The sequence below is a fragment of the Gossypium hirsutum genome, chromosome A12, assembly GCF_007990345.1.
Source record: "Gossypium hirsutum isolate 1008001.06 chromosome A12, Gossypium_hirsutum_v2.1, whole genome shotgun sequence".
NCBI lineage: Eukaryota > Viridiplantae > Streptophyta > Magnoliopsida > Malvales > Malvaceae > Gossypium > Gossypium hirsutum.
The window spans coordinates 20,527,974-20,540,094 of NC_053435.1; the positions used below are offsets into that span (position 1 = coordinate 20,527,974).

Sequence of the window (12,121 nt, forward strand, 5' to 3'; positions counted from 1 at the left end):
TTTTATGAAAATTGTTTGGTAGTAAATTTTTAGATTCCATAAATAAGATTAAGAATTGATAAGTGTGTAATAGAAGTATAATAAAATATGTAAAAAATAATATAAAAAAGTACATATTAATTTTTTAAAACTACTTATAGAATTAAAAATATATATATTATTAATGTACCAAATACTCACTTTAATTTTATTTTTTGTGCATTATTTAATTTTGTTCAAATTAAATCCACAATTTCTAACTTTTTTTATTGGGAAACTATTATTCCAACTCTATTTTTTTTTGGTGAAAATAAAATAAATTACATCATATTATAATTTTCAAAAGCACCACTTGCTTTGTCTTGTTATAGAGCTTCTAAAATTGCATCAAAGACTTGTAGACTTGATTGCGACTCTAAACTTAGCATAGCCAATTGATCTATAATTGTATTATCTTTTCTAGGTATACACCCAATCCACCACTGTCCTTCAGACCTAATAAACTGTTGGACCCTTTTAAGCACAGTGATACCTAAGTCCTCCAACCCATTATCAATTAAAGCTTTAAACAAATTCGAATTATCTGTCTAAATCGTGGCCCATTTATATCCCTTTTTGTGCAGAATGAATAGTCCATCTAGAATACCCCAAAGTTCAGCCTCAAAAGGTGTGCATTTACCTAGATATCGATTGAACCCCAGAATCCAATTTCTAGATTGATCGCGTAGAACTCCACTAATTGATGCATTCCCTGTGAATCTAGCCACTGGCAATCAGTGAATAAATGAACCCACGTTCCATCAAAAGTCGCTCAGCCATCATGATTATGAATGTTGTTATGATATCTACTATGACTTAGCTCATACTGCTAAGCCCAACTAAGAGAAGCTCCTGCAATTTTGCTTGTCGACCAAGTAACATTCTAGAAAATGAAAGGATTCCTATTCTTCCGGAGACGCCAAGTGATTAATCCAAACAAGAATGACCAAGTAATGCCCTGTTCCTACACCTTCCTGTTACAACATAGGTTAGAAGAAAGCCATACCTGAAATATCTCAGAAAAGAAGCTATGTTGCTGATCAGTTGGCACCACATGCATCCACACATCTTTTATTTCCGGACAATCCCAAAGCACATGTATGACATCCTTTCTTTCGTGTCCACATATAGAGCAAGGCTACTATGTGCGATTCCCTGTCAACTGCGTTCCCAATTAGTTAGAAGTCTTTCTTTGGAAGCTAACCAAAGGAAGAATCTAACTCTTTGCGGTCTCTGATATTTCCAGGTTCTCTTCCAGTAATCATCCCTCGAACTCCATGATGCCTCATTTAAAGACTAGAGAGCACTACGCACAGAAAAAAGGTTTATAGCTAATCGAGCCCAAATAACCTTATCTGAACCTAAGGTAGGGTGTGAAGGAGGAATACTCACTATTCGTTTAATTATTTCATCAAACGGCCAAATATGAAATAGATCTAGATTCCAAGACCCCTTGGGCGTAACCAAATCCCTAAGGGTGCAGTCCAAGCCTAAATTTGCATGAGCGCAATTTTGTGAAATTAAGGGGCCTACACCCGGAACCCAAGAATCCTTTCAACAACGAATACTTGCCCCATTGCTAATTGACCAAGCTAAATTTTCATGGAATAGTGGCCATACCTTAGAAAAAGATCTCCACAGATGCGAACAATGTCTTTTTGTGATAGATTCCGGAAGTTGCTCTTTTAGGCCATACTTTGCTCGAAGGACTTGTATCCATAAGGCATTATCTTTGGAAACTAAGTGAAATCCAATCTTTATAAAGAACAATGTGTTCTGATCACGTAGATGTTGAAGTCCAAGACCACTTCGTGGCCTTGGCTGATAATTGGAATCCTACCCAATTAAAGAAAGCTTCGGATGACCACCAGAACATCACCGTATAAACTGCCTCACCATTCGTTTTATCTCTATGTATTCTCCCTTTGGGATCATCATGGACTGCATGAAGTAGCTAGGAATGGAGAGAAGGCCGGGTTGGACCAAAGTGACCTTTCTTGCAATGGACAACTTCCTTGCTTCTTGACTTTGTAATTGTGTCTCACTTTTTCCACCACAAAGTTTACGGTACTGTTAGTGACTCTCTCATGGAGAAGAGGCACCCCTAGGTAAGCTTCCTAAAAACCAAAAAGTTGACTAATTTGAGAACATAGATCATCCTCTGTACCTTTAGAGAAGTAGATATTACTTTTTCTAGCACTGATTTTATTCCCAAAAAATCACAGAAATGCTTCAAAATAGTGTCTAATAAGTGAGCTTGCTTCACCTCAGCTTTGCAAAAAATAATCAGATCATTTACAAAGAAAAGATAAGATAGAGCAGGTCCAGATTTTGAGAGGCGAATCGGCTGCCACTTACCAGCATTGATTTTCAAACGAATAATATACCTTAACCACTCCATACACATAATAAAGAGATAGGGCGAAAGTGGACATCCTTGTCTGATCCCTTTAACTAGCTTGAAATTGTGTGGGACCTCCATTCCAGAGAATCTGCATAGTAAATGATGATATGACAGACATAATAACTCTTAAGAGGAATTCAGGTATGCCCACAGCTTATAAGGAAGCATCAATGAAATCCTAACTCACTCTGTCGTAAGCCATTTCCAAATCCAGTTTAACAGCCATCCAATTTTTCCTATTTCGTTTCCTCCGCATAGAGTGAATGACTTCTTGTGCAATAAAAATATTATCAGAGATATTCCTCCCAGTTATAAACCTGACTTGTTCTTGCGAGATGAAATGACGAAAAAGCCAATTTAAATCGATTTGCAATCACTTTCATCACCAATTTGTACAAGACATAACAAAGGCTGATAGGGCAAAATTGAGAAAAGTTCTCGGACTGTTTGTCTTTGGAATTAGGGCAATCAGAGTGTTGTTTAGATTTGGATAACTTTTCTAGCAAAAACCCCTTAAACCCACTCACAAACAACATTACCAATGATATCCCACTGACTCTGGATAAAAAGAGCGTAAAAACCAACACTTTTCGGAGCTTTCAATGGATCCATATCAAATAAGGCCTTTTTGAAATCTTCATTCGTAAACAATTTCTCCAAGAAGGTAGTATCCAAAGTATTAAGCCATGGAAAAATATTAGATGGGAGAACCCTTATTGGCTCCAACGCTTTGCCATACAATTTCTCAAAGAAACCAACTGCTTCGACTTTGAAAGTATCCTGATCAAAACTCCACTCGCCATTTTCGAGTTTCAAGGTCATAATTCAATTAAATTTCTTTCTCTAAATAGTACGATTATGGAAAAATTTTGTGTTGCGATCGTCAAGGTGAAGCCAGACACAACACGCCTTTTGTCTCCATAGAAACTCCTCATGATTAAGAACATTCTCCAATTCATCAGGAATTTCCATCTCTTGTTGAAGTAGCTGAATATTGTCAAAAAAAACCCATTGCCCTTTGGACATTGGAAAGAGATCTCATCAACTACTTTTAACGAGTACCTACAAATCCATACAAATCCAACTGTATTATTTAAGTAGGATAATTATGCAAATATTATTGCTTTTAAATTAAATACTCGATCCGGTACAATAAAGTTGCTGCTTATCATCCGTTTTAAGGAAGAAAATTAATTAATAGTTAGAAAAAGGGAAAAAATAAATATAGCTGATAATTTATCCTCACCACATCTTGAAATTGGTGTTAGCTGTCTTTAAGCTGATTCAATCCAACATTTATTTTTGATGTGCTACAACATAAAAGGATATTATTATATCAACAAGTGTACGGACCACCTCAATTTGTGGGCTACCCCAGTACAACCTTCAAAACAAGATTTTAAACCAATATTTATTTTTATAAAATTTGAGATATACAAACCTTTTCATAATAAAATAATATGTACTAATTTTAAGTTGCAATATCATTAAAACAATGATGAATTATAAATGAATTTAAATAATGAGAACAAATTCGAAGAAAATCACACTTAGCTATTTCCTTCCATTGAAATCATTACAAAAAATAATATTACTCAAAATTCTATTTTTTTAATTTAAATTAAAATAGGTTAAATTCTAAAATATATATGAACTATGATTTAATGTACAATTGTATTGATTTTGTATAATTTTATACATAAAATTTTGATTTTGATCTAATTTTTATAAATTATTAACCCAATTATTGATATAACATCATTTTATGTTTATATATTGCATACATAAATAATTATATTTATCCAATATAATTATAAATTAATGTATTCATTTTTTAAATGTGCATGATTAAATCAAAATTAAAGTTTCAAGTATACATTTGAACCACAATTAGAGTTTCATGTGTATAATTGCACCAAATTAAAGTTTTATATATAATTGCATATTAAATCAAAGTTCATGTATAATTTAAAATTTATCCTAAAATTATATTATGGCAAAGTTGAAAGATTATTTTCATAAGGTCATTATAAATTTCTATTTGAGATTGGATAAATATTAAATTAAGAGAATATTTCTAATATTAAAATTAAAAATTTGATTGGATAAATTCTAATAAATATTGAATTATACTTTATATTCATTTGAAATTAAATTTTAATTGTAATTTATACTATTATTATATTAAAATTAAAAAATGAATAGATAAAATCCGTGTAAGTTGATTAATTGGTGAAAATGGATAAAACCTAAAAAAAAACTTAGATCTTAACTTTATTTATTTAAATAAATTTTTTATAATAAGATTTCAACCTTTAACCAATTAGATATTTACTGAAGATCATATTATTTAACTAAATATATATTTCATCAATATTAAAATTTTTAAAAAAAATATATTAAAGTATTAAAATTATTATTTCACTTTTATGACAGCATGAGAAAAATGAATCCCTTGTTGTTGAAATCTGGTTTACTAATATTAGCTTATATCTTAAGGGAAACAAATATTAGAGAATTCATCAATACAAAAGAAAAGAAAAAAAAAAGGAAGTTTCCTCAGCAATTATTTGGCAACCCAGAAGCAAATCAAAGCCAAGATATATATCTTTTCATTAAATCTGATAATTTTATGTATTTATACTAATCATGCAAATATAAACATAAAATAAATTATTAAACGTATATCACAAACTCGAGATCCTGGGCATGAATAATATATGTGTATTAAGTTAATCATGTTTATTATATATTTGTATGATGTGCAAAATTTCAAATGTCAACCATTACATATTTATTATTATGAAATCATCTAACTCTCTTAAAAAAAAAATTTGGATAATTCTTTATTCAGGACAATATCTTTAACATTTTATCATTATTAGTAATTTCATTAAATTGAATGTACTTCTTTTTCCCGGATGTAATGAGAGCCTTGTCCATGAAGTAAAAAAAAGTCAAACCAAGTAGTTTTGACTTCTAGGAACTGAAAAAAATGGTCAAAGTTATTAGGAGTCCCTATATTACTATGTAAAGTTCATTTTAGTCCTTCTACTAAAATTTGATCTAGATTTGTCTTTGTAGATTAAAAATTTATTCAAATCATGACACCATCACAATTTGTTGTTAAGTTACTGATAATTTGGACAAAGGGATAAATATTAAAACTATACATGAACTTTGTTTAAATGAGCAATTTGATATATGAACTTTGATGCAATCATACACATGAAACTTTGATTATAGTTACACGAAACTTTAATTTTGATTCAATTATAAACTTTTAAAGAAATAAATATATCGATTTATTTTTATATTTGATAAAGATAATTATTTATATTTGTAATATAAAATGGTGCTATATTGATAATTTTGTTAACAATTTGTGAAAACTAAATCAAATTAAAATTTCATTTATAAAATTATATAAAATCAAATTTCATATATGATATTGCACATTTGATAAAAGTTCATGTATAATTTTAAAATTTACCTTTTTAGACAAAATAAATCATATCTAATTGATTTATATATGATCCAACCATGCGTATTTTTTTTTTAGAATGGTTAGGTTTTTTATGGGTATAAATCTATTGAGTATGATATATTTTTGTCTAAATTATTAATAATTTAATAATAAATTATTTAAATATATAAAAATTAATTTGAAGGTATTTTTAATGGAAGGAATAAAATAAAATAAAATATTGTAGTATAACGACTCCTGGTACTAAAAAAAAATAAATAAATAAAAAAGGGAGAATCGACATCCCAACCTGAAGCAAGTGAGTAAACACTCAACAAGAAAAATAGAGGAACGCGAAATTTCGCCACCAAATTACTGCATGTCAAAACTAAATTAATTAGCCACCCACCTAAGATTGCGCCACGTGGAAAACAGTCCAAATCATATTCACTGGACTGTCCCCACGAAAAAGCTAACCCATCTTTTTCCATTACCACATAACATAACATACTAACCACAACAAGATTAAAATGATTTTGCTAATTACTTTGAAAGGAATTTGGCCGAGGTTCTAAATTTAATTTTAATTTTTCTTACAAAACAATAATATTTACTTAAAAAATTAATGAAAAGACATTTGTATGAAATTATATTAAAATTTTAGTTTTTATAATTAATACTAAATTCATCCTTAATTTAATAAAATAATTATGTTTCCATATTTATTATGAATGAATAACAAAATACTGAATTTGGTAGAGGTAAGTCAAAATTACTGTTTCAAATACATAAAATTTAATTATAATATTAATTTTTTGATAAGCGAAAAAGTAAAGTCCCCGTCGTTTCCTTATCTCACCAATTAACGCTTTCAAACAGCATAGACAACAAAAGCTTTGAGTTTTTTTATTATTAGTTTTCATTTCAATTTTATAGTTTGTTGAAATGGTTTAAGGCTTTAAGGAGAGATTCAAAATCCTACTCTCCGGGGAAAAGAGAGAGATAGGCATACTCTTCCATGGGTCTTTGCACCTCCAAACCCTCCCCAAACCCTTCTGATTCTACAAATGCCTCTATCAATACCCGGAATAACGATATCCACCGCAAGCCTAACTCTGTTTCGGCTTCTCCTTTACCTGATGGTGTAAACTCCAAGGAAGATCAAGGTAAACAAGGAGAAGAAGAAAAAGAAAGCTCCAATTCCAACAATGAAGGCAAGAAATCGCCGTTTTTCCCGTTTTATAGTCCCAGTCCAGCTCAATACTTGTTTTCCAAAAAGTCTCCGGCGAGATCTTCAACCAATTCCACTCCAAAACGGTTTTTCAGGAGGCCATTCCCTCCGCCGTCTCCGGCGAAGCATATTAGGGCAGTGCTTGCGCGGAGGGACGGGTCTGTGAAGCCGAATGAGGCCGCGATCCCGGAAGGAAGCGAGGCAGAGGCAGCGGGAGCTACCGGTACCGGACTGGATAAGAGCTTCGGCTTCTCGAAGCACTTCGGGAGCAAATATGAGCTCGGAGACGAAGTAGGAAGAGGCCATTTCGGTTATACTTGTACGGCGAAGTTTAAGAAAGGAGAGCTTAAAGGACAACAAGTTGCCGTTAAAGTTATACCTAAAGCGAAGGTTTGATTTTAATTTTCTTTTTGTTTTTATCTACTTTATTTATTTTAATCTTAGAACTTTTGCCTTTTTGCGCTTATGGATTTGAATTAAAATTCTTTGACAATGGAAAAAACGAGATCCGACTAGAAGACCCTCAGTTAGATTTTTATACTTACTGGAAATAAGAAAATGAATTTAAATATTGAATTTGCTGATTTTTTTAACAGAGTAATCATAACTCGGAATTAAAATGTATACTCACGGAGTTATGTTCTACAATTTTATTTCTGTATAATAGCTATTTTTGTGCCTTGAATTGATATGTTATGCTTGTTGATTTTTGTGTTTTTGTTTATAGATGACTACTGCAATTGCCATTGAGGATGTTAGAAGGGAGGTAAAAATATTAAGAGCTCTATCTGGACATAGCAATTTAGTACAATTCTATGATGCCTACGAGGACCATGATAATGTCTACATAGTGATGGAGTAAGTACCATATGAAAACATGAACTCGGTTTTGGGTTCAGTGTGTTCAGGATCATTTGGTTTGATGATTTGTGATGGGTTCTAATTAGTTACTATGTATCTTTCAGGTTATGTGAAGGAGGGGAGCTCTTGGACAGAATTCTTTCTAGGTATTTTTTCTAATAATAGCTACTTCTGATTCTGATTCCAAAATAAGAGTTTGAGGCTGAATGTACTTAGTTTGGATTTGATTACTTATCAAGTGTATTCTTCTAATCATGCAGGGGCGGAAAATACACTGAGGATGATGCAAAAGCTGTGATGATTCAGATACTTAACGTTGTTGCTTTTTGCCATCTCCAGGGTGTTGTGCACCGGGATCTTAAACCTGAGGTGAATATCTTTCCAGTTCTAATAAGGTTTCTGATATATTTTTTTTGGGTGGTATTACACTGGTTTTGTGGTCCCATATAAGATTTCTAAGGTTTATGTAAGGCTTTTCCTTGAGGATAACCTTGCGCTAAATATTCTGGTTAAGCAGTCACCGAAGCCTAGCCACTACTGCTTGTTTTCTTAGTTGTGCATCATTCTAGCATATTTCATTTTCATCTTCTTAGCAGCAGAGGTTTTAATAGGTATATAATAAAAATTTGCCCACATGATATTATACTAAATTTAGCTATTTTCTGTGACCAGAATTTCTTGTTTACATCAAAGGATGAAAATTCACAATTGAAGGCTATAGACTTTGGCTTGTCTGATTTTGTGAAACCGGGTTTGTACTCAAATTCATATTGCTTAAGCCATAGTGCTTTAGTTATTTGATTAATTTCTTCATGTTTTCTTTTCCTTTTCAATTTCAATTTCAGATGAAAGGCTTAATGACATTGTTGGTAGTGCATACTATGTAGCACCAGAAGTTCTACATAGGTCTTACAGTACAGAAGCAGATGTCTGGAGTATAGGTGTGATTGCTTATATTCTTTTGTGTGGTAGTCGTCCATTTTGGGCTCGAACAGAGTCTGGGATTTTTCGAGCTGTTCTAAAAGCTGATCCAAGTTTTGATGAAGCACCTTGGCCATCTCTATCTTCTGAGGCTAGGGATTTTGTGAAGCGTTTACTGAATAAGGACCCAAGGAAAAGATTGACTGCAGCCCAAGCTCTGAGTGCGTGACTCATCTTCTGTCATATTCATTATTTTACATTCTTGTAATTTTACTCACGATTGCTTGCCACAGGTCATCCCTGGATAAAAAAGTATAACGATGTAAAAGTGCCCTTGGATATACTGATATTCAAACTCATGAAGGCTTATCTGCGTTCTTCATCTCTTCGGAAGGCTGCTTTAAGGGTGCGTATATGGTGATTAGAGGTGCCCATGGGCTGGGCTGAGGCTCAATTAAAAAAAACTCAGGCCTGCCTGCCTGCCCATCCAAAAGCTTATATTACTGTTTAAAAATAATAAAATATTAAAAATATAATTTTATATTAATATTTATATAATTAAATTTAATTAAAATATTTAAAAGTATTTAATTTAAATTCTGGTTGGGTCAGGCCGAGGACAAAAATCCTTATCCAAGCCTGGCTCAGGTTGATAATGTGAACTTTTTCCTCATTCTACATGGGATTTGTAGCTCTTATACCCTTCTATTGGTAATTTTTGCAGGCCCTGTCTAAAACTTTGACTGTGGATGAGCTGTTTTACTTGAAGGAGCAGTTTGCATTATTGGAACCAAATAAAAATGGCACTATAAGCTTAGAAAATATCAAAGCGGTTGGTTCCTTCCCTGTTCATAGTCTTGAAAATTTTTGGCAGTTTTCTTGTGAATAGTTATCTAATGCTATTGCTATGGTCAGGTTCTGATGAAAAATGCAACAGATGCTATGAAGGATGCTCGCATCCCTGAGTTTCTTGCATCGGTAGGTGCTTCATCTTTTTCTGTTTTGTTTGGAAATGTATATAAATTTAAGTGGTGGTATGAATCTCTAATTGTGTACGGTTTTTCCTTTTGTGGTAGCTAAATGCACTTCAATACAGACGGATGGACTTTGATGAGTTCTGTGCGGCTGCATTAACTGTTCATCAGCTGGAGGCTCTTGATCGGTGGGAACAGCATGCACGTTGTGCTTACGAAATCTTTGAGAAGGAAGGAAACAGACCTATTGTCATTGAAGAGCTAGCTTCGGTATGTTGATCTCCCCTGCAAAGTTTTTGCATCTATGCCTCATTCGGATGATTATTTAATTCCTTTGAGTAGGCTGACAGGTATGGAAAACTTACTAAGTCATATGCATGGCAATTATGTTTTGAACCTTTGCTAGAATTATAGACTTCAATTTTCACCTATTTGAGAAAATGATTTGCCCTTCGATTTTGTGGTTTTATCTTCACATGGACTACTGATTCTTGGACTACACATGTTACTACAACACCTCACTGTTAAGGATATTGAAAGAAGAGAGAGAATGAATAATGTTTGAGATAAAAGATTTACTTTTTTCTTGCTCGTCAGCATCAATTGTAATTAAGAGAGCTGTGCAGTCGATATAAAATTTGTTGCACAATTGTGAAGGTATTGTGTAATAGATGATAGAAAGAGTGATTTAAGGGGCATTTATTTCCCTTTAGTGGGCCTTTAAGTCTCATTTAATTCTCTTTTATTTTTTGTAGTTTTCAACTACTATTGATGGTTATGTTTATTATGGTTTATGTTACTTGGACTCAATGCAAGTATCGGATACATATGTATGCCCAACATGCATATGTTCATTTCTTTCTTAGTTTCCCCATGCATTTGGAGGATTTTATACCCATACTTGTGCTCGAAAAGGGTACAGCATAAGTACTTCAAGAAAATGAGGAGCCTAAATTATTGTGGCTTCTTTTTCATGAGATTTTGGGATTTGTTGATATTTACCGTAAGGCATCCTTTAAAGAGTGCAGTTGATATACTATTTATAGTAATAACGTTATATGAAATACGATTGTTGATATCTTTATTCATAACTTAAAATAAATTTAATATTGCAAATACTTAGTTTCTGTGTTATCTTAAGCAGTGAGGTTCCATTTCTTTCTTCTGTTTTGCTTTATTGGGATGTTTGTAAGATCGTGAAGCAACAGAAACTTAGACTAACCTCTGGCATTTTTACCATTACCTTTCAGGAGCTCGGACTGAGCCCATCTGTGCCTGTTCATGCTGTTCTTCATGACTGGATTAGGCACACTGATGGGAAGCTAAGTTTTCTCGGATTTGTCAAATTATTGCACGGTGTATCTAGCCGAACCATCGCAAAAGCTCAATAGAAGCCGTAAAACTTCGTAAGAGCTCTACTGAGCTGGTATGGCTAATAAAAGGTTCAGGTTAGGTGTTTGCTAGGCTATAACCTGATATGATAAAGAGGTAGAGTGAATTTCGCCGTCGCAATCAATGCCCCTACCTCAACATCTTCGATTATGGCTTATTTCATTTGTCTAGCACAAGCTTATTGACACCCCCCCCCACACACACAATTGAAGGCAATGAACCTCCTGCAAGTGCAACTTAACATTGACCAAGCTTTAGTCATTTTATGTTTTCTTTTTCCCCACTGTAAAGTTAAAGAATGTGTTAAATATAAATATAAATATATATATATCTAAACAGACTTGATAAATCTGCCCTATTTCGTCAAGCCCCCGTGAGATCATTGATTGCTGATGTATCATCATCTCCTGTGTTCTATAACGGGTAATCAAGTATTCTTGTCCTTAAAATTCTCTACGTCTCTTTAAGCCAATCTTGATTGTGTGCTTCCATAGCTGTTCTTCTATGGATTTGAATTTAAATGATTGCCTGATTTGATCCGTTCAATTACTTCACTTTTAAATTCAGTAAAATTATTTGTTCTATCGTCAGAGGTTAGTAAAACCATAATTTGTTAATTTGTATTAATATAAAAATTTAAAAAGAGAGATATGAGCAGATCTTAATCTTGTTGCCTTGTCAAAATACTTTTATTGTCGTTGTTACGATTTGTACGGACCATAATGCAAAAGCAAGAGCAATACTCGGTGGATGGGGTAACTAAATGGTCAACTCAGTCAGTTTTTTTTAATATTTAATCAACTTTTTTCGACAAATATATTAAAACTTAATATTTTATTATTATATACGATTAT

At 32.7% G+C, this 12,121-nt stretch overlaps 1 protein-coding gene across 3 annotated transcripts; it reads left to right on the forward strand.

The window, feature by feature from the left end:
• The first annotated feature begins 6,712 nt into the window (after nucleotides 1–6,712).
• On the forward strand, nucleotides 6,713–11,716 carry LOC121210794 (CDPK-related kinase 5). Of its 3 annotated transcripts, none has more exons than XM_041082355.1 (11): nucleotides 6,713–7,509; nucleotides 7,847–7,977; nucleotides 8,085–8,126; nucleotides 8,241–8,349; nucleotides 8,653–8,731; nucleotides 8,826–9,122; nucleotides 9,195–9,307; nucleotides 9,626–9,733; nucleotides 9,817–9,879; nucleotides 9,978–10,145; nucleotides 11,126–11,716. In XM_041082355.1, exons 1-11 carry the CDS (start codon nucleotides 6,907–6,909, stop codon nucleotides 11,264–11,266), a joined length of 1,854 nt encoding a protein of 617 aa, XP_040938289.1. In that variant the 5' UTR covers nucleotides 6,713–6,906; the 3' UTR covers nucleotides 11,267–11,716. The 3 variants fall into 3 exon arrangements, 1 of the variants encoding a protein (XP_040938289.1); XR_005905921.1 differs by having other exon boundaries at nucleotides 6,719–7,509; nucleotides 9,978–10,225; nucleotides 11,126–11,346; XR_005905922.1 differs by lacking the exon at nucleotides 11,126–11,716 and adding an exon at nucleotides 10,405–10,674 and having other exon boundaries at nucleotides 6,719–7,509; nucleotides 9,978–10,225.
• The last annotated feature ends 405 nt before the right edge of the window (nucleotides 11,717–12,121 follow it).

Bases quoted from the DNA above. Each gene is read 5' to 3' on its own strand.
- LOC121210794 (XM_041082355.1), top strand. From the start codon at position 6,907: ATGGGTCTTTGCACCTCCAAACCCTCCCCAAACCCTTCTGATTCTACA. The intron at 7,510-7,846 runs GTTTGATTTTAA...TTTTGTTTATAG, and splicing joins AAGTTATACCTAAAGCGAAG to ATGACTACTGCAATTGCCAT. The intron at 8,127-8,240 runs GTATTTTTTCTA...CTAATCATGCAG, and splicing joins TTGGACAGAATTCTTTCTAG to GGGCGGAAAATACACTGAGG.